The 24,097-nt window shown below is 34.3% G+C and overlaps 1 protein-coding gene across 1 annotated transcript; it reads left to right on the forward strand.

The window, feature by feature from the left end:
- Positions 1-3,410: 3,410 nt before the first annotated feature.
- Positions 3,411-8,950, forward strand: LOC127857241 (peptidoglycan-recognition protein LF-like). The gene is made up of 11 exons (XM_052393658.1): positions 3,411-3,420; positions 4,005-4,175; positions 4,380-4,535; positions 4,649-4,834; positions 5,207-5,392; positions 5,662-5,808; positions 6,462-6,476; positions 6,835-7,005; positions 7,306-7,443; positions 7,855-8,006; positions 8,478-8,950. The coding sequence occupies exons 1-11, from the start codon at positions 3,411-3,413 to the stop codon at positions 8,556-8,558; spliced, it is 1,413 nt and encodes a 470-aa protein (XP_052249618.1). The 3' UTR covers positions 8,559-8,950.
- Positions 8,951-24,097: the final 15,147 nt, after the last annotated feature.

Below are 24,097 nucleotides of genomic sequence, written 5' to 3' on the forward strand. Positions count from 1 at the left end.
TGCGCATAGGGGTAGAGGGTTTGGGTTAGGGGTCGGGTTAGGGTTAGCCTTAATCCTTACCCTTAACCTAACCCGACTCCTAACTCTAACCCAAACCCTAACCCAGGGTTATCTTCCCTATACCAGGCCTCGCTCGTTGTCGTTGTCCGCTTCTCATCCGGAACAAACTATATATCAATATTCGTATCTGATTGCGTTAAACAACAGGTATTTCAATGGAATGACGTAATTAACGTGTCAAGTAATTACGTGATCTGACACGAATGTGCACTTTTACGATCCCATTGCATTCAGTAAAGTTGTAAATTGAACTCTATTGGCACGGTACTTCACGCTTTTGATTATCAAACTTTAAATTTATTTTATGTGTTCGTGCAATGTATACCGTTATGATGTTCAAATTAATAAAAGTACATGAGTCGTGCCTAACTTTTATCAAAGATTTATTTACTAACCATTGTAGTCCGTCAGAAGAATGTACACGATGATGTAATTAAAAAAACCTGCCTTGTTAAGGTTCATGGGGGGGGGGATAAAATTCATTAAAACTTTGCTTTGGTTTTTCTTCATTCAATGTGGTACAATATGGTCAAACTATATATCATTTTAAAGCTTAAGACGGATAGAATAACATAAACACATTTTTGACATTCAATATTTGTGTACTTTATTCATATTTTGGTTTAAAACCAATACATTTTTACACTAACTTACAAAATCTCAGTCTAAAGTTAGGAAGGATATGCACTACCTTCAGTTGAATAAATACAAAGCTATATACATATACAAATCAAGTTAGCAACATTTCACAGAAAATTATTGTCATAAAACAACAAATGAGTTTTTATTCAACTGCCTTTTTTGGATAAATTTCCAAACCAAAGTTCTAAAAATAACTAAAACGTAACTTCTTTTTAAAAATCCAGGTATGGTGGATAATAAGAGTCACAATTCTATTTCAAAGGCTTAACAATTTTGTTATTTACCTCTCAACCAAATTGCAAATTTTAAACCATCTCAAATTGAAATAGATTGCAGACGACATATAAAATTGTAAAGGAATATAACGAAATTGGCAAACCGATTGATTTTATATTTCGATTCCTTCTACCCATTTTGAAAACGTGGCACTCGCTGTGCTCCGTAGAAAAACGTGCAAAACAAATCGGTCGAAACCACGTGCAGTGGTGAGAAAACCGGGTATGTGTAAACACATACCTGAGAAAACACATATCTTATTTTGACAGTTGGGTGGCAACTAGTAAAACAACTATTAACATTTATCAGCAAGAGATCGCACTAAATAACAGAAATGACCACGTAGAGATATCATCACTTACCCTATTTCAAATATTTTCCAGCTGAAAAATGTATCCCACACGTCTTTTTTAGTTTATTTGTATTGTTTTTCTGGAGCCGAAGTGCATCTCACAGAATATCCATCCAACTTCCGTTGTTTTCACTTTCGTTATTAAAAACTCCGTTTAAAAGAATTATTTTTACTTTAAGATTGTTAAAGCGATGTATTATTATATATGATCATTATTAATAGTATACCGTGATGAATTGAACGGAGTTACGTATCGATCTTTCTGTCAGCCTGTTAGCGTACTATTTTATGCGCAATAATATAAGCAATGTGATTCGTCAACGATTGTAAACATTGGTGAAATGCTTCTTACATAGTTATTCTTTTGAGTGTTTATGAGGTCTGATCATGCAGTTTGCAAACATCAACGGAAAGATTACAATTTAATGCATTTGTCATCGTCAACCGTTTGGAATGTCAATTAGGCGATGAGTGAGTTTTTAGCATGTTTCTTTCTATTTTATTAATTTGAAAAATGGCTGCACCCATGGTGATGAAATGACATGTGTTCGAGTTTTGATATTCCTAGATATGTAAAAAAAAAATACTATTTAAGCGTAACTTGCCCTCGTCAATGTCGATATTAATCACTAGTTATATAATTTTCCGCCGAAATACGTGGAATAAACATGATTCAGATTTTTGAAAATAATGTATATATTTATTGTTAAAATCGCTTTGTATTTTGATTGATTTTGTGGACGTTATGATACGTTGATGTACAAAATTGGTAGCAGTTTGAAGGAAAAACATCCTTTAAAGCATATATGTAAACATTTTCAATGTGGCACTCTTCCTTTAGTAAAATTTGAGTTCAATGCTAGGGGTCCCACATTTTTCAAATTGAAGCCTCTACATGAACCTTAAGCAGAAATTTACATGACAAACAGAGTTGTCTTCTATAAAATAATTTAGTGGAAGGGTAAAATTATAAATTAAGAATTGGCGTTTTAAAGCGCCCAACTAGTTTAAATGTTACAAACAACAATAATTGAAGTCTGTAGACAGTGATAAGACATCTTTGGAATGCTATTATCATGTTAAAGTATCTAATACAATCAAGACTAGAAAACCTATTCAAATAAGTGTTCGTGTAAAATGTTAATATCATGTAAATTTTAACGTAACAAACACCCTAAAGGTATAATGTGTTCGCTTAATGAATGTGTGTGTGTGTGTGTGTGTGTGTGTGTGTGTGTGTGTGTGTGTGTGTGTGTGTGTGTGTGTGTGTGTGTGTGTGTGTGTGTGTGTGTGTGTGTGTGTGTGTGTGTGTGTGTGTGTGTGTGTGTGTGTGTGTGTGTGTGTGTGTGTGTGTGTGTGTGTGTGTGTGTGTGTGTGTGTGTGTGTGTGTGTGTGTGTGTGTGTGTGTGTGTGTGTGTGTGTGTGTGTGTGTGTGTGTGTGTGTGTGTGTGTGTGTGTGTGTGTGTGTGTCTGTGTGTCTGTGTGTCTGTGTGTGTGTGTGTGTGTGTGTGTGTGTGTGTGTGTGTGTGTGTGTGTGTGTGTGTGTGTGTGTGTGTGTGTGTGTGTGTGTGTGTGTGTGTGTGTGTGTGTGTGTGTGTGTGTGTGTGTGTGTGTGTGTGTGTGTGTGTTGTGTGTGTGTGTGTGTGTGTGTGTGTGTGTGTGTGTGTGTGTGTGTGTGTGTGTGTGTGTCTGTGTGTGTGTGTGTGTTGTGTGTGTGTGTGTCCGCGCGTGTGGGTGGGTGGGTGTTTTGTGTGCGTATTAACAAGTAAGAAATGACCTATATTAAAAGACGTCTGAATCGTCACTCATTGTAGATACTTATGCACAATTATTGCGATTGTCTCTGAATTATCTGATTTCTTAACCAACATTTTAACAAGCATTGTAATATACAGTCCCTAAAAGCTGCAACGAGATTCAGTATGTTGAGAGGGCTGGCTGGAACGCTGACAACGCTATAAAAACTACACCATTAAGGCGAACCCCAGTGAAATACTTCTATGTTCATCACACCGCTGGATACGACTGTAATTCTAAAGAGTCGTGTAAGAAAAGTGTTAAGGACATTCAGCGTGACCATATGAGATTAGGTAAGTAAGGTGAACCACGAAGGTTTGTTTCAATTAAATATTCTTCAGAGAACTAACAAACATAGGATACTATTAGACTGACACTGCATCGTAGTTATGCTGAAGATGAAAATCATTTAAATAAATCTCTGATTCGGAAGATTTTACGATTTAAATTTAGTTGATATATCGAAGATAGAAATACCGAGTTAATCTAAACTAACTATTTTGCACGGAAAGGGTGTTTCTTCGAATATGTTGTTCTCACTTTAACTTCGCTGAAAACTTCCTGTATTTCAGACGTAGGTTCCTTTCCATACGAAATGCATTTCGACTAAATTATTCTTAGCATTTCGCAACAAAACAATCAATCGATAGTCATTACGTTATTCAAATGATCTGTAAACGGTTATTGAAGATTTTTTAACACGGACCATTTTCTATTTGGCTCATTTAATGTAAATTTGACTGATGCGAAAATTCAATTTATTTAATCGAGCCTACTGGGGGGTGGGGGTGAAATTGCAACATTTTATTGAAACAGATATAAGACAGCTACGTCGAAACATAATGATTCGTTAATATACGTTTGATTTATGTTGCAGAATGGACTGATATTGCCTACAGTTTTCTAGTTGACGATTACGGTACTGTTTATGAAGGACGGGGGTGGGACAATGTGGGCTCCCACACGAAGGGGGTTAACTTCGTCAGTTTTGGTGCAGCCGTTGTTGGCAATTACACGAAAAAACTTCCTACCGAAGCGGCGATCTCAGGTTACGTAATGTTCGCTGTAAATGTGGTATTTTTCCACATGTATATTGCAATTGCAATCAAACTAAATAATTTGAATGTTGTCCTATTCGCTTATATTAAATGTTGTTGTTTCTAAAATGCAATTATTTTTTTCATAATCCACTGCATGATGATATGTTTTATATCAAATGGCTCTTGTTTTTATTTTCTGTGTGTGCATGCAGCTATGAAGAAGGTAATACAGTGCGGGATTGATTTGGGAAAAATCGCGAACACGTATGAACTTAAGGGACACAGAGATGCTAAAGCTACAAAAACTATATGCCCAGGAGATCCCCTTTATAACGAGATAAAAAAATGGGATAACTTTCCTAATAAATGTAAGTTTCCATCCATTCATATACTAAATTTACATAAACTGACTTGTCTTTATTTGTAAACTAGCCAGATATTTAAGAGTTCAAACCCGTTGTTCATTTGCTATATGTTTTAGTGGACCCCTGTGGGAACTTAAGCTGGATTGAACGTGTAGAATGGACGTCCGCGAAAATTGAGACCAAACCTATCAAACATCCTGTATCAAAAGTGTTTGTTTATCACAGTAATAATCTCTGCGTCGACTGTGCTAATTACACAGAATGCAGAGATTTAGTAAAGAAACATAATTGGACTGCTTTAGGTAAAAATAACATTTGTTAAAACATGAACTTATGGGATTTTAATATTTTTAACATGATTGAAGATTCATATTAAGCACCACGTAAATTAGTGCAGATGGCTTGTTTTGGTATCTGCTGCAATGTTTTTTTTAGACAAAGGTTGGATGTCGGGAAATACATCATACATACACATTTTTCGACTTCTGTGAAGCTTTGAAAGTCGTATCTTACTTTAAACATCTTATTAAGCTTTATCGTTTGCTGTGTCTGTATTATAATAGTGCATGGGGAAGTTTAAGTTTTTGTACCGAAATGTCTAAATAACGTATAATTTAAATTATTTAAAAAAGGACTACACTATGTATATCAATAATAACGCTCTTCCTTTTCAGAAAACGATTTCGCTTTGCATTTTATCATTGATGGACTTGGTCTTGTGTATGATATGCGCGGTTACTCGCGCGATCCCAATGTTTCTGGTTGGATGGATGAGGGGAGACTCCCAATAAAAGCTGACAACGACAAAGCTTATGGTATTGCATTCATTGGAAAATCTCAGACGAAAATGCAAGTGGAAAGTAAGAATTATTACAGTTATTTCTTTATTGCAGCATGGCTCCAGTTAATTTTAATTTTAATGGACAATCAAGCATACAGATAATGAATTTGTCATAAAAAATGTAATTAAATTTCAGCGAGTTAAACTTACAGTTGAATATTATTTAAGCTTATCTGTATAAAAAACAACATAATTTAAAACGAATTTTCGCATACGTGTTTGATTGATTTAAAGTAATCGGCATATGGCATCCACAATTATCAAGTATGTGTTTTGTTTTGTCAATAGCTTTCGAAATTCTGCTCAAGTGTGGTGTTCAAAGAGGTTACCTTGTCAAAAATTATCAAGTCCTGAACAGTTCTTTTAACACGAATGATCCGAAAGAAGTCTGTAACAACGGGTTGCTAATAAATGAGATCATGCAGAAGTACGGAAGTAAGTTGTATTCCTTATTTTCATCACATTATCAATCTGGTTTTTCAGTGAATTACAATCAGTAAGCATATTTATATTGTAACTAATAAATGATTAACATGTTCGTGCATCGTTTTAGAGCGCTTGTTTTTTGGGTGACTAATAAATTACGTTATCAACGTAAATTTATAGAATTGTATAAGTTAAATGTCTTAAAAGGTTTGTTGAATCACATAATTCCAGAACTTTTACATTAACATATGGTAAGAGCTGATGACGAGTGTATGATACGTTTTGTTTTGTTAAGAGCTAATTTGGATTTTTTGGCATTATTATAGCTTATTCATATATATATAGTTTTGTTTTATACCAAAATAATAATTTAATTTCAAATATTTGAATATTTTCAGCGTCAGTTTCGTTTTTCAACTAGCGAATCATTGGCGACCATTATGTGTGTTATATATAATAAAACTACAGAGTTTAGGAAATTACTTGCACAAACAATTGTATGCATATTGATTAAGGCATAATTAACTTTAACCGCTGTAGAATATGTGAGAAAAACACGTGTTTGCTTACAATAATGCCTAAAGATTGGAATATGGAATATGAGATAGGTTTGTTTTAAGAGCTATTTACTCATTTAACATGTGGTAATATTTCATTTTCAGCGCCTGAGAAAGAAGGTATTTATGTGCGGTTTCTTCTACAGAAATCACTTAAATATTATTTCCCTTATTTGATTTTCCGTTATTGAATATACGGCAACGTTACCATAGTTTTAGCGTAGATGTAGACCGATTCTATATTTTGGTTAGAAATAGTCTAACCAATTAAAAAAGTGTCGAAGCGTTGGACATACTTTTTTGCATTAATTATTGTTTTTACCATACAAGAGTTTGTTCTACTTTAAGAAAAAATAAGATGGTTCCTAACTGAAATATTCCAAATGTATATGTATCATAATTTCATTTTAGTAAATATACACTTTCATTTAAGTTAATTTACAATTCTAAAAACCGTTTAACTTTACTCATTTTGTAGAATCATTCACAATTCCTGAAGCATCGGGCGATACAAGTCATTGCAACTTCCAAGAGGACACCTGCGATTGGTATGCTGATGAAGCCAAAAACGGATGGAAACGCCATCGAGGTGCCGCTGACGAAGCGGGAATGACCGGACCGTTGAAAGATGCCGACAACAATATTAACGGTCAATATAGTGTCCGCATGAGTTTACTACAGTTTAAATATGTTAATATGTTTTACATTGTTATAACCGCTGTCATATTTTCTTAGGTGTTCATTGCAGGACATCGATTCGGACATGCAAATCGCGGATGGAAAACCGCTTTATTCGCTTCGACAAGACCGGCGTGAAATAAATACTTTTGATACGTGATTGATTTAGAAATGTGTTTGTTTTCTACTGAATTATTTCTTAAATTGTTTTATGTATCACTTTATGGGTTCAAATGTAAAATTTGATGTGTTGATATCTTGTACATTTTAGGATATTACTTTCTAGCTGATGCTTCCAAACATATCGACGGGAAGATCAAACTCTCGTCGGCATTGTACCCACTGACAGAAGTACAAAGATATTACTGTTTGAAGTTTTGGTATCATATGTACGGAAAGGATGTCAAGTGTAAGTATCACAAATGATCTAACGAAAGCATGCATGTATTTAAAATAAACTGGGTCCATTAGCTTTCAAGATTCTTAATATTCTGTACTAAAAGGAACTTTTGCAAAAACATAAGATTTATACGACTATATTTCAATATAGTTATGTTATTTACGATAATCATTTTCTCTAACATTGAATGCGGCTATATCCCTTTATATGGCTTAAAAGAGAGACGCAAATTACAGTCATTATATAGATAATTCATTGAGAAATCAATAGTGAAAGCACTTTTGACTAAGGTTTGACATAAAGCACTATAGCTATATAGAAATGCAAAGATTATATGCGAATAAAAACAAACGAAAAAGTGAAGTCGAACAATCTTCGGCCTAAATATAGTTAAAACAATGCAGTCTATTCCTTTTGCAGCACTAAGCATATGGATACATGTGTACAGTCTAACAAAATTATTCTACGGTGAAAGAAAGAACGTATTGACAATAACCGGCAATAAAGGGCCAAAGTGGTTACTCCAAGCCCTAACTATTGATATAGAAACCATCTGGGCTCCTAAAGTTAATGTGAGTAGATTTAAGTGGTAAAGAGGAACAATTCATTCAAGTATGTTTGCTTTATAACGTAAATTGTGGTCTTTATAATAGCGGAGGTAGCTTGCATTGGGAAGAATGAAAATTGTGGTAACAGAGAAGGAGTCACTTGATGCGGATATAAAAGTTATATGTGACAACCGGGCCGTTTGCATTTTTGACCACCGCTGTATACTTTGAACTAACTTTGTACAGGGCTTCTTTTCAATTTGCCATCAGGGCCATCTGGTTTCAGGAAAAATGTTTAGTTTGTGGTTCTCGTATTGACATTTCGATACTACTAGGTTGCTTAAATAAACATGGATTGTTATGTCATAATTACGGACTGGTTAAAGAACTACAATATGTTTGAGATTAAATGAATCAGTTGTGCAATTTTTATAACGTTGATAACCCGCATACTCAGTATAGCGTACAAGTCTGTCTCAAGCATTTCTCTTTCAGTTCGAGTTTGTTGCCTCCTTTGGGAACTACCTAGGCGACATTGCACTTGATAACATCGAAATCACACGGGGGAAGTGTTAGTGAGCTTACATTGACACTGAATAGCGTTTACATTAAAAGGGAGAAATGTTTGTGAACAATGACATATGGCCACATCAACTTTACAAGACGATATTGTAAATTTACCTTGACTCTTGATTGCATTTTCATTTTAGGGGGGGGGGTGTTTGATTACAATGACATATGATAACATCAAGTTTACTAGACGAAAGGGTTTGTTTACCTTGACACTTGATCGCATTTACATTACAAAGAGGAAGTGTTTGTGTCTCTTTTTTGTATTTGTTTTACTGTAGACACTGCACAATTATAATAATGGTGTTGTTTCTTTTACATTTACTGTGTTTTGAAATTTGTGTGTGGTTTGCATTTCATCCGTCGTGTATAATCTATTTCATATTCTTGTTGTTTTTATTAATCGCATGTAATTATTATTTAATCTACGACTGCATTGCTTATCATTTGAGACTACATTACTGTGCAAACCGGTGCTGAATTTGTCTTTTATTTCATTAAATCTAAATTAATAAATTTAAAACATGAGAGTTATAATTAGAATTATCATCGCACTGAATGTAGAAGTTATTTATTTATTTATTCTATTTACATTTTACATTTTTTTAGTAATTATAGGAACAAATTATTTTAAGAATTATGTTCAACAAATGTAATGTGGCCTGTTCAACTATTGTGCGACCGGTAACGGCTTTTTAATGTAAATATGTTTTTCTTTAGGTGCATAATGAGTTCTGATCATGACACACATCATTAAACAATCTTCATAACTATGTAAAGTACTTGAATATATGTCGATAACCTGTACTTAACTTTGTATTAACTGCTTATGTAAATTTTAATCTTCAAAAGTAAGTTATTCACATTAAAGCATTGTTATCAATTTGAATGAAATTATTATATGCGCTATTCAGCCGACAGTAAAATTGAATGATGTCGCATGAAATCTAGGTCAAAAGCCATCTTAGGCATATACGCCGAAAACACAAAACGATATAACCAGAGCTCCAGATAAGGATTTCGTCTAAAGGGTTTTTCAACCCCTGATAGTATTGTCAATGCGTATTTTACTCCTTTGTTTCAGCCATAAAGGGTTAGGAATATTTAGGGGTATTTTCCATTTCCATAGAAAACGGAAAAAGTAAAAGGCGTGTTTAATCTAGAAATAGTATTATTATGTTATTTATATTTTTAACTGCAAACAGAATATATTTAAAAAGACGATATGAACAGACTTTCTTTAAAAAATATTCCCGCAAGTTGCTTAAAACGTCCCTTTTCGATCCACAAGCATTATTTTGATTGACTCACTTTTAATTCAAAGGTTACCTTACACTAAAAACTTAACTGGGTTATTGTTAAACCGGTTACGCACTTTAATCGATTTAAAATACGTACCAAGATTTTAAAGCGTTTTGTTACGTACTGGGCCGATTTTTAATGCGTTTTTTTTATTTTTCAATGCGTAAATACGCAGATACGCCTCTTATCTAGAGCTCTGGATATAACGAGTAAGCTTTGTATTGTACTACTTTGTGTTTGAAAATGCAGCTGTAAGATCCTTCTTATAAAAAAGGGCTTATCTCATACAAATGCATCCCACAGCACTGATACTAACCGAATGAATGCATAGTTAAGCAATAAATATTTGCATTATTATTTCTTATGCGTTGTATATTTGTTTCGTGCAATTGTAATGGTTTATGAAGAGTAAATGATTCTAAGTGTAGTCAAAGAAAATGTAATATAACACCGGGATCATGGCAATAAGTTCAGCTGATAGTCACAGTGATGCTATTTTGGGTACATTTAATTCTACATGAACAGCTATAAAACTTATGGGCTGAGAAGACTTAGAATACAAGTTATCAAGGGCAATATTTTTCGATTATAATATGATTGCATGTATATTTCTCGAGAAAAGTTCAGGTTTTACATTACTTTTGTGATAAGTGTAAACATAATCATGTACTTCATATTCATGTTGCTTACATCAATAAATGAACGAGTACAAGCAATTTTTGACAATGAAGGATGAATGCAAACAAAAAACATCACACAGAATGATTCACATATAAGTATGCTACATTTTACTAAGTTACGTTTTTCTAAAGTTCACAACAATTTGTTTATTGCAATATATCCCCTGCAAAATATTCGGAAATTTCTGAAACGACTTAAATTGAAAAGATTTGTCTTTGCCAACTACACCTTTTTCTTCTCCCTTTTTTCGTTTAAGGTACATTTATTTTCAAATTTAAAGAAAGAACGATGAGCGTTTACACATTTTTATTTGACTCATGAACGTAATGACAACATATCTGGCTTATATATCATGTTGTTTTTGTTGCGATTGTCCGCGCATCCATTACCCCACACATAATAAACTCTTTATTTTAAGTAAATGGGGAATTAAGATGTATAATTTTACCGTTAATAAAAGTTATTTAGGACTCTAAGTTGCATTATAGTTACGTCGTATTTAGAATTTGGCATAATTGCACATTTAGCTTTGGTTGCGATATTGCAATATTGCACAGAATGGCGAAAATATATGCACGTGTTAAGTTAATGAACCACAAAGAAACGTAATTGTAAACTTTATTTAGATTGAGATATTTGAAATTTTAAAAATATGACAAAAATACACTCAATTATAATAAATTATTTACGACGACATAACGCCCGCACACCGGTTCACCAAACTATATTATAGCCCCGTCACACTGGACTTGCGTCCTTACGACGACCTAAAACTGTGGAAATTTCTGATTGTCGTAGTAAGGACCCAAATTACTTTTTCGGTGAGAATGCTGTTCTTCGCCTTCCCGTCACATCAGCGTCCTGGTTTATGGCGTTCTGCGCGTCCTCACTAAATACGTCCCTTGCAACCTTACCGCATTCTTACGGCGACCAAAGCCGACCATACGGCGTCCTTGGCGTTCGTACTGCGTTCTTATTGCGAAAATGGCGTCCCCTCAGCGACGACCACACGGCGACAAACCTTGCAGTCAATGATCATTTTTTGTGGATTTGAGCGGCGACCACACGACATCCATTGCGACCTTACAGCCACCCTACCACGTCCCTACTACGACTATTGCGTCTGTTCCGCGTCTCTACGACGTCCTTAACAGCACGCCGTAAAAACGCCGGACTTCGGCGACCACTTTGAACATGTTCAAAGTGGTCGCATTGGGCTCGCGTCCTATGCAACTTTCGGCGTCCTCACTGCGTCCTCTTGTGTTCTCACTGCGTCCCTCCGGCGTCTATGGCGTTCTCACTGCGACCTGGATCGCCGTTAGGACGCAGTAAGAACGCCAGTCCGGTGTGACGAAGGTATAACCGCCCATCCTTAACATTTTTTTCGCGAATTTATTAGCCGAGATTGTTCGTTTTAAAGCTGGCTAAAGATTAAATACAATTCATCTAACATCTACTAATTGATGTCAATTGTTTTTGTGGAACGCAAACAGTTGGATAATGTGGAATATGTTTGTCCACGACCCGTGAATCGTTTGGAAAACGTTTAAATAGGATAACAGTATACAGCTGTTGTGGTGGCTGAGAGGTTAAGACGCTACCATTTTAATCCAAAGGAACTCGGTTCTTGTCGAACGGATCGCTTTCTTAAATTATGTTCTTGTTATTATAATAGATTTTTGTTTAATTTCGTTTATAAAATATATCAATACTAGCCATTTAATTGCAACCTTTAAAACATCCCATATCTTAGTACAATGCCCTTTTATATATATGTTTAAATAAGTACAAACAAAACACGGATATTACGAAATGTTCAATATTGTCATAAGTGTAAAGTTCATCACCTGGTGTGCAACCTAATAAAACTTTGAGTCTTGTATATTTAATGTTCGAATTAATATGGGATGCAATAACAATAAATGGTTTCATGAACCTGAGATAATTGCATATGCATCTGAACGACTTCAGTGTTAACCTGTTTATAGACTGATTTGTGTTATTATGTTGTTTTGTTGTTGTTGTTGTTGTTGTTCGAAGAAATATCAGGCTTATTGAGACAATCTCGATTCTATTTCCTGAATAGAACGAGAAACAAAAGGAACCGATACGTGCCCTACCGGTCGCTGGGCGCACACCACATTCACTACGCCTCGGCGACCTAAGTGTATTTGATTAATGCTGCTTTAACGAGCCATTCTTCATGAACAAGTTATATATATATATATAGAGAGAGAGAGAGGGAGAGAGAGAGAGAGACGCTTCGTGCACAAAGATGTCTTTTGACATATGCGGCCAGCGTAACTCCTGACCAGACAGCTCAAAGGTGGTTTCATGAACCTGAGATAATTGCATATGCATCTGAACGACTTCAGTGTTAACCTGTTTATAGACTGATTTGTGTTATTATGTTGTTTTGTTGGTGTTGTTGTTTGAAGAAATATCAGGCTTATTGAGACACTCTCGATTCTATTTCCTGAATAGAACTAGAAAAAAAAGGAACCGATACGTGCCCTACCGGTCGCTGGGCGCACACCACATTCACTACGCCTCGGCGACCTAAGTGTATTTGATTAATGCTGCTTTAACAAGCCATTCTTCATGAACAAGTTATATATATATAGAGAGAGAGAGAGGGAGAGAGAGAGAGACGCTTCGTGCACAAAGATGTCTTTTGACATATGCGGCCAGCGTAACTCCTGACTAGACAGCTCAAAGGCTGGTCTGGAGCTATGCTTGCCGAATAGGCCATATGCCCCATTTTCACATGTTGTGAATCGTATTCATTAACAAACAGTGGCATTAAGCTGATGATTGTTATACATGTAGGAACATGGAAAGGAAGACAATAATAATTCATTTAAAATTAATGGACGATACACTCAAATAACATTTAACACGTTTGAATGCTCAAAGAAAATGATAGAGGCTGAGTATTCATCTTGCGAACGTTTAAAACCCCTGGGTTACTGTCCAGTCAACGGAATAAACACAGTGTATAGTAATAATTGACACTTGAAAGGCGTCATTGATGTACTCTTAGATTACTGTTTTTTAAGGTGTGACCGTCCCCTGGCAAACATAGAACTTTCATGGATAAGTTGTCTTTGTTATTGGTCGACAAACCTACCCAAGATCCTGCGTTAAAATGGACATGATACTTGTAGGTCATAGTTTGTGGTCGACAAACCTACCCAAGATCCCGCGTTAGAATGGACATAATACTTGTAGGTCTTTGATTACTCAAGATCCCGCGTTACAATGGACAGATCCCGCGTTACAATGGACATAATACTTGTAGGTCATAGTGATAGTAATTCTGATTACCCAAGATCCCGCGTTAGAATGGACATAACACTTGTAGGTCATAGTTTGTGGTCGAGATCCCGCGTTACAATTGACATAATAGTAGTAGGTCATAGTTTGTGGTCGAGATCCCGCGTTACAATGGACATAATACTTGTAGGTCATAGTTTGTGGTCGACAAACGCATCGCTGGAATTTTATAAGAGTGGATATTAAATCACGAGTTCTAAATATTTTTCTAAAACAAAGCTAGTTTACAGTCAACCGTTTTTGTCTCGATTAAGCGTTTGTATTCCAATAGTTGACATAAAGCAGGAGCTTTGACATTATTATTTGTTTGGACGAAATCTCCAGCGAAAATAAATTGTTAATAACTGTAGCCTTCTTGTCGATTGCACATGCTGTCTATGCAACGAGGACATCAAAGTTTGTAGGACATAGACTGCCGCAGCTTTTGTTTGAAAAGGACCCGTTCTCTGTGATAGCAGAAGTCTATACCAAAAACGTTTGATGTATGCAACGAAATGCCTAGAAAACCTTAACTGTGTGGCATACTTGTTTAAATATTCAGGTAAATATATTGATACATGGTTACTTTAATTAATTTGTTTTTCTATCAATTATTAATAAAACGTGCTTTATCCATATGCGTGTTGATAATTATTCGATTAGGAATAAAACTAAATGAAATAATTTTGTAACTGGTTAACTTACATTGTATTATAAGAATTAATAATAAATGCTATTTTGTGTTTATGTTGGTTTGTATTGTGCTGTTTTGTACTGTTTGGGCAATCGGTCACTTGACGAAAATAAAGGACCTACTAATTGTTTTTAATGAAAACTCAATACTGCTCCAGCAGCTGGAGTTTCACTTCTTTATGTTGCATTGCACAACAGTTTGATGTGTGCTGCGTGGATGCAGTAGCGTGTATCCCCGTACATATCTTCGATGTTGTTATATTTTCAGCCTTCAGAGGCTGGTGGTGGTATTGTGTTTTTATTATTTTTTAAGAAACCTTGTTTAAGACCTTTCTTATACTTAGATTCTTATACATTCTCTGTACTTATAAAGTAAACATGTATGTTTATCAATTGAGAGTTCCGCAGGTTATACTGAATTTTTACAGACCATTATCTGACAAGCTGCCTCTTACTCTTTTATGTATGTTGACTTGGCAATGTGTATTAATGTGATTATAAGATTGGTGGTTTCGCCAAATAAATAACCTATGGACAGATTGATTACAAAAAAAACCCGAAAGTTGTTCTCTCACCATTGAGAATTCCGATTACAGGTAGTATTCATTTGCCGTTAAATTATAGACAATTACTTTTTTCTAAACCTACAGTCAAATTAAGTTTACTTCGAACATCTTTCATTGGAGGTACAATGCGGCTGGGTTCTAGTTCGCAGCGTAATTTAGCTCCGTGTAATCGGTATCCTACAATAAATAAGTGCAACTCCAGGAAGTGTTTATGTTGCAAGTTTTTAAATATGTCCTCTTTTATTCTTTCATCGGTTAATAACCGCAAATTTTCAGTTAATATTAAATCCGATGTCTCATGAAATTCTATGCATGTGGTTTATGTTATTACTTGAAATGTACCCTGTTGTGGTGCGCAATACGTTGGGCAGACGGGTAGATCACTTAAAACACGTTTTAGGGAACATTTTTTTAAGATTAAAAATAACAATAAATTGTATAACTTCATTTACCAGCACTTTAAAGGGATCTTTTCACGCTTTGGTAAATTGACAAAATTGAAAAAAGTTGTTTCAGATTCGTAAGTTTTCGTTTTAGTTATGATATTTGTGAGGAAACAGTAATACTGAACATTAACCATGCTCTAATATAGCCATTATATGCATCTTTTGACGATTTTAAAACCTAAAAATTATAAAGCGTTGCAACGCGAAACGATTGAATAATTTGGAGAGTTCTGTTTTTGTCGTTAAATTTTGTGAAACTACGAAGATTGCTTATATAACGTATAAAATACGCCAAGTATGTGTACTCGGCGGAATAGCTCAGTAGGCTAAAGCGTTTTTACTTCAGGACTCTGGCAGGACTCCAGGGGTCACTGGTTCGAAACCTGCTTCGGGCAATGTTCTTTTCCTTTTTTTATTTTTTTTCTTGATTTTTTACTGGAGCTTTTACGATCCAATGTTTACATTTATCAATATAAAGCATTTAATGAATAAGTTAAAAAAATGCCAAAATCTGTGAAAAGGCCCCTTTAATAAAACAGGTCATAGCGTAACAAATATTTCAATTCAACCTGTGGAGCAACTTATTTTTAATAATAGTACTTCAAGTCAGTGCCAATTAAAAGCAAGGTGCATGTCAGAATTTAAATGGATTAAACGTTTGCAATCAGCTTACCCACTTGGATTAAATGATAATATTCTTAATGTTGGAACAATTTCTAAAAATAAATCGATTAATTCATTTTCTCTGTTTAGTAAACGTCTAAGAAATAAACGTTCACATGGCATTAGGAAAAATGGTAACTTAAGGCGTAAATTTAAACGTCTGCTTTCTTTAAATGATTGCTACACAGTATTACAAAATGGGGGTAAACATAAATTACTAAGTGCACTTTGCTCTCTTTCTGTTTCTTCGTTGGCGCATATTGATAAGGAATGTAAACTTATTTTACTTCAATCTGACCCTCTATATGAATGTGCTTGTATTATTGAATCTTTCACTGACTATCTTAAACCTTTTATTGAAAATGTACTTAACAAAACTAGAAATCGTATCAAAATTGAGTTTTGTAACAAAGGTCTTGATTTAAATGACCTTCCTAAAATATTCAATGATAAAAATGTACGTCGGTTGATTCCCCCTTATTTCCACAATACTGAATCACCACTTATTTGCTACAAATATAGTAAACCTGTAAGAAGTATCGTTTTTAATTATAATTCTATTTCCACAGATATAAATGTAATAAGAAATTGTCCTACATTATGTGACTGTACTAGTTCTAAATATATATATGGTCCAGTTGGACATGTTATTACTGGGGACCTTAATTTCATTCAAAATAAAAACCTTAGAAATTTGCTACGCAGAGGCCCTAAGTACAGACTGCCTATTCCTATTGATTTTGATGACTGCATTAAGAATATCGTAACATCCTTACATGATTATTGCACTAAATGGTGCAGGAAGGAAAATGCTGAAATTACTGCACTCAATGATTGGAAAACAAAAATATTTAGTATGGCCATGAATAAAATATGTTTTTATGATACACATCCTTTGGCCCTACCACATTCACCTAAATTTAATAAACAAAATCTCTATAAATTGCTTGAAGACTTAAAATCTAAATTCGTCTTAGTTCCTGCTGATAAGGCTGCTAATAATGTTATCATAATATGACGAGTGTTTTATGTTCAAACTATTTCACTAGAACTTTCACAAACTACATCATATTGTGAGTACAATAAGCAACCTAATGAAATTATTACCGACCATATTGCCCAATGCATAAAGTTAAATGTAATAGTCAATATTACTGACAAGAAATTGCCATCACTTTACTGGATACCTAAATTACATTAGACGCCATATAAAAGTCGTTTTATCGCTAACTCAGTGTCTTGTACCACCAAACAAGTATCAGTGTATCTTACATCTGCATTGAGTGCTATTAGATATCATATAGCTAAATTTTGTAATAAAGTTTATGAAAAAAGTAATATTAACCTATTTTGGTCAATAAAAAACACCTTAGAAGTTATTGATAAAATTGAAAATAAAAAATATAAGGTGTCACAGGTAAGTACTTATGATTTTTCGACACTATATACAACGCTTCCTCACGCTTTAATAAAATCCAAACTTGTTTCTTTGATTGAAAAAACTTTTGCTAGAGAGACATGTTTGTATCTAGCTTTAAACACTAAAACAGCTTTTTTTACTAATCAGATCTTAGATAATTACATCGTTTGGACTGGTCTTGACTTTTGTGCAGCACTTACTTTTGTTTTGGATAACTTGTTTGTTGAATTTAATGGTAAAATATTTAAACAAATTATTGGCGTTCCTATGGGTACTAATTGTGCGCCACTTATAGCTGACCTTTTTATATTGTTATGAAAGCGAATTTATGTTAGAGTTATCTAAAACTAAGCAAGTAGATTTGATCAATTGCTGTAACCTTACTAGTAGGTACATTGATGACATACTTAATTTAGATAATCCATTATTTGAACAATATATTCACAAAATCTACCCACAAGAACTAGTCTTAAATAGAACGTGTATATCCAATACAGACGCTACGTATTTAGACTTACATTTAACTATTAATAATAATTTGATCAAAACTAGTTTATACGACAAACGGGACGATTTCAACTTTGAAATTGTGAATTTTCCGTTTCTAGATGGCAACATCCCTAAAGGACCTTCCTATGGTATTTACATTTCGCAGTTGGTACGTTATGCCAGAGCATGTTCGTGTATTAAAGATTTTAATGATCGTAATCTAATTTTAACTAAAAAATTGCTAAAACAAGGCTTTTTTGTATCATAACCTAAGAAATAAATTTGCTAGATTTTACTCTAAGTATGGTGATTTAATTTCAAAATATAATGTTTCTTTAAAATGGCATTTAAATAATGGAATCTCCCATCCATCATTTTACGGAGATGTTTTGAAGCGTGTCCGCAAATTAAAATATGTTAAACCAAATGTTCATATTAAACTTTTCAATTTAATTAACTTGTTTTTATCAAAGGATACGATGCTTATGTACTTAAAAACACGTGTTTGATGGTTTTCGATTCACTATATCTTTCTTCCCTTCAAATTTGGAATCATTAGTGATATTATAGGCATTTTTCACTGTTGAATAAAATTGTGTTATTGTGTCGTATGAACAAATCTGCATGAATACTACATTATAGGCATTTTTCACTGTTGAATAAAATTGTGTCATTGTGTCGTATGAACAAATCTGCATGTAAACTACATTTGGACGCAAATCGTACATCAAATCATTTCTGTCTTCAGTTGTCAAAACACCTATATACTGTTTAATTCCAATGATGTCGCTTTAATGGAATTACCATTTGTATTCATTTGCTTCTTCATATTAAATCACCTAAACTTGTTTTATTAGTAGCACAGCCCCATTAATATTTTTATTTAGTACTGCCCTTGGAATTTGTTCACGTCATTATGTCAATATGGATTTTTGTGACGTCATACGACCGACTTTCCCAGTTGTAATCTACATGCATAGGTCATTGGGTTTATAACGTTCCATTTTATTTATATTTTCTCTCTGATAGGCGTTTCTTGTTTGATTTAATTATTTTTAATTTGTTTAGCAGTCACATAAACAACCAAGCTATGTAATATGGAATTTTTACACCCATTATTGCTGCTTCTTCCTGTATTTGCGCGATGATTATCTGAGATATTAACTCTATGATTCTATATTCTCAAATCTGTTCTATAAAGAAGGAATGTAGTTGACAATTGTTAATAGTTTTATTTGATCGTTCGTCAAAAAGTTGTATTTCTGTTACTCTTGTATCTTCAATGCAATTGAGTAATTAAATAGTAATTAAATTGAATGCGTTTTAATTCCCTTTTATTATTGTTTAATTTGAGTTACAATGCTATGACGTTAAATTTTATTTACACTTAAATGTATTATGAATATTGCTGGGCCAAGTGTGAGGTTGAGCGCTCTATAACCAGGTTTAAACCCCCAATGCTTTGCATTGACCGTTCCAAGGCGGTGACCCCAGCTTTATTCATATTTTGTGTTTATGTTGGTTTGTATTGTGCTGTTTTGTACTGTTTGGGCAATCGGTCACTTGCCTTAAATAAAGGACCTACTAATTGTTTTTAATGAAAACTCAATACTGCTCCAGCAGCTGGAGTTTCACTTCTTTATGTTGTAATCACAAGTAAAATGATATAAAAACAGTATGTTTGATAATAATGACATGTACCCACTAAAACAGCATTGTAATTGTCATTCTTAACAGTGATAAAACAAAGTGTAATGTGTGTTCTAAAACTATTTAACAATTAATTCGCACAATACACAATAGACATCACAGTTCAAGAAAATTCTATTAGGTTTTCCTGCATCATAGCATGCATGCTTCAAGGACATAAATATGTTAATTATATGACATGTAATACAACTTCATTGGTTTAGACTGTGGTAGGCGAACGATATTATATTTAATATTACAAAGTTATCCCCTTGCTATAAATCGGGTGTAACATCTTTGCGTTATTTTTGTCTAAAATACCACAAATACACATGCAGTTGAAAGATAATGATATCAATTTCAAATATCAATAGTTTAAAGAATTTCGCCCATTTCATCGTTTAAATGAAATATGCGTGTACTACGTACGTAAGATTGTTTTTACATAGGAAATAACAAGAGAACACCGGCTATCCATTGACCAATATGCGTTTTTGTCGGTGAATATCGGATAATATTAATTTGGCCCCATGCCAATTATAATGTATACAATTTTGATTTTTGAGATATTTGCCGTTGCAAATAGCTTTAGTTAATGAACTAAAATATTATTCGCTCGTTCATCAGAATAAAACGAACAAACGGTGCTACACTGAGGACTTTAGTCAGTACAATGGAACCTGGGCACGTTCAAAGTCCAACATAACGTGTCAGCGATGGGAAAGGCAATTCCCGCATATTGACGGCTTACCAATTAAATCTACCAGAATCCAATTTGACCAAAGCCGAGAATTACTGTCGAAATCCGGACGGATAACCAAGATCGCCGTGGCGTAGTGGATATGGTGTACGTCTAGCGATCGGGAGGTCATGGGTTCGAACCCCACTAGGAGCGTTTCTTTGATATCCCTCAAAGACACCAAGTACTGGTTATAGTCCCAGGAAACGGACTCGAGAGCGTTTGTATAAGCCTACGGCTTTCGATGCAATTGAGCTAAAATAAATAGGTTTAAACTTAAAGGGGCGAGGGGTGAGGGTGGAGAGGGGTGTATAGTGTTAGGGGTGTGGTCATATATCACCTATTGATGGTGCTAGTGGTGATGCCTTCGATGGGTTGGTTTTTAACAACTTATTTACCATAGAGGAAGTCCGAAAGTGCATAGTACAGCCGAAATCTGGAAAGGCACCAGGCCATGACGATATACCGAATGAGTTGTTGAAGAATGACCTAGCATTGGCGTTGCTGCATAGCCTCTTTAATAGATGTTACGTTAGTGGAACTGTACCATCAGAATGGTCTAAAGGCATAATAACACCTATTCCAAAGTCGTCTACGTCTGATGTTAGAGATCCACTCTCTTATAAGGGTATTACATTAGCACCTTGTTTGTATAAGATTTATAGTAGTCTTTTGAATACTAGATTAACAAACTGCAGTACACAAGAAAACATCATATGTGATGAGCAAAATGGCTTTGTTAAAGGAAAAAGCACTATTGATCAAGTACAGTTATTAACTACAATTATAGAAAATCGTAAACTCAAAAGGCCCCCACTTTTGTATGATTTGTTAGACATAAGTATACTATGGAAAAAGTGTCAGCATTTGGGATTACGTGGCAGACTATTTCAAGCCATATTTTCATTGTATAAAGATGTTAAATGTTGCGTCCGTCTGAATGGCTTTGACACACATTGGTTCAATATAAAGTGCGGCTTGAAACAGGACTGCCCCCTCTACCCGATGCTGTTTAATTTGAATATTAATGATTTGGCTTCTACAATAAATAGTTAAGATAAAGGAAATCAAGATAGGAGATACAAAATTATGTATTTTATTATATGCTGATGATGTTGTATTATTAGCTGAAAATGCCAAGGATCTGCAGTTCATGTTGAATCAGTTATCAGTCTGGTGTACTCAAAATAAAATGACAGTTAACTGTCAAATATTATTAATTTTCGTACTATTGGAACACCTATGTCAGATCATGTTTTTATACTTGGAACATATGTTTTAGAAAATGTACAGAGCTATAAGTACTTGGGTATTGTGTTAAATGAATTTCTTGACTTTCATGAGATAGCTACAAATGTTGCTATGTCAGCATCCAGTGCTCTTGGTCTGATTATTTCTAAGAGCAGAACATTTGGTGGTTTCCATTACTCAACTTTCACAAAGCTGTAAGATAGTTTGGTTTGGCCAATCATTAGCTACAGTGCTCCCTAGTTGTGGGGTGGACAGGTCTTTTTCGTGTATAAATGCAGTCCACAATCGGGCCATGCGGTGCTATCTTGGGGTAGGAAAATACACTCCAAATCCAGGTTTGATTGGGGAGATGGGTTGGAAACCACTCAATGTTAGGTTCTGGGGCTCAGTTTTTAGGCAGTATTTTAGAGAGATGAATATGCCAAATACAAGAAATAACAGAGTGGTAATGTACACACCGTATGCTATTTAGATGAGCATACGCACATTGTGAGTGTCATATTTAAAATTTATGATTTTCTTTTTTTTTTCTTTTTTTTTTTTGCATTCTTATTAAAATATTCAACGTATTTATGTTTTGCAATGTGCTTTACTTTTCTATTTCCCCAATCACCAAGCACCAAGGGATACCTTCTCTCCAAAAGTCAAGCTTACAACTTAAACAAGGTTTTGAAAAATAACTTTTAATGGTATTTTACTTCTGATTATTAGCAGATGTAAATAGATAGTAAAATATTTATTTGTAATTTGCATCAATCCATAGAACAATCACTGTTCAATAAAAAAAAGTAATTATTTGGTTGATAGCAAATACCACAAAATAATACAAGGAAATTCTTTATCAATCAAAACTGAATAACGCAACAAGTGCTATCTTGATAAAGTATATATTTTAATGATTTAACAAAACGTTCATCTGCTTAGAGCTCCATATTATTTAACGAAAAGTTTTTTTTTAATCGGTCGAAAATAAAGTTGTGCAAGTAGTCTTGCACATAACTCGTGTCGTGATATGATAAAACATAAACCTCATAAATCGGTATGCTTCATTCACAGCATAAAAACGGTTGAATGTTGATGATTGCACATTTGATCTCATTGAATATTCACTAGACAGTGACGGGCTATGTGATTGTATAGTTTTTAATAACATTGTTTGAGTTTGATTTTTGATCGTATTATAGCTATGACCTGATGGTTCAATATACGCAGCGACTTAAACAGCACAAAACATTAACTATATGAAGTATGTTCTGCTAAGGGTAATACTTGTTAGGGATCGTTGTTCGTTTTTAAGACATTGTCCTTATACGGGCAATATAGGTATTGTGTAATTAACCTTTGCATTATTAAGACATTGACAAACATGCTTTTTATTTAGCATCAATTTAACAATATGTTGCACTCGGACCCGAACACGAATAATATATTTATACTAAAAAACTTCACAACTATTTGGATACTTACGTGCAATTACATGTATTGCATTTAATCTATTTAATCAATCTATCGTATTAATTAATTGAGAGTGTTATCCAACGCGCGGTTCCACTTGGGTTAAACACCTAATGTCGGCGTCAGCATATTGTTGTTGTGGTTAAAACCGCACTGATAGGTGGGAGTAAGGTTTAAAGAAATCGAGATATAAATTGCTTTCGTGGTCTAAGTGGTTATCATAACAGTTGTTTTGGAGAAAACTTACATGTAATTGAATCCACTGCACTGGAAGCAATGTCACATATTACAGTATCTTGTTTGCCTTCATGGAAGCATAAGTCATCGAAGCAAATCGTTTTTTGTTAGTTAAACAAGCATATGTGTGAGATTGTTGCAGCTTAAAACTAGCCATGCGTGTGCAAACAAACTACTAAACCCACGTATTTGCAACAAATGACCCATTGACAATATTTATAAAATTTTAAACAAAAGTGGGAAGTCTTGTATCTGGCTGCAAATATGATAACGATAAATACAATAGATTCAATAGATTAAATGCAATACATGCAATTGTATTTGTATTTCAATGTGTCCCGTGATTCTCTGCTAATCATAAACATGCGCGCTGGCGGATCTAGTTAGACTTGAGACTAAACAAAAAAAGGTTGTGTAACTTGATTAGGTTGTGCTTCATAAGTAATGGAGTATTAACTGCACCTGAAAGTAAGTGAGCATCGAACTTTGCACCGGAAAGGTCAAAGAGTCGTCTGGCTTTATGAGTTTCTATGGTGTCTTGTTTTGCATGTCTGAAAACATGGCCGGAGCGCGTTCATGTACATTTTAGGTTAGATTTA

This window comes from Dreissena polymorpha, chromosome 14 (assembly GCF_020536995.1).
Source record: "Dreissena polymorpha isolate Duluth1 chromosome 14, UMN_Dpol_1.0, whole genome shotgun sequence".
In the NCBI taxonomy this organism is placed as follows: Eukaryota; Metazoa; Mollusca; class Bivalvia; order Myida; family Dreissenidae; genus Dreissena; species Dreissena polymorpha.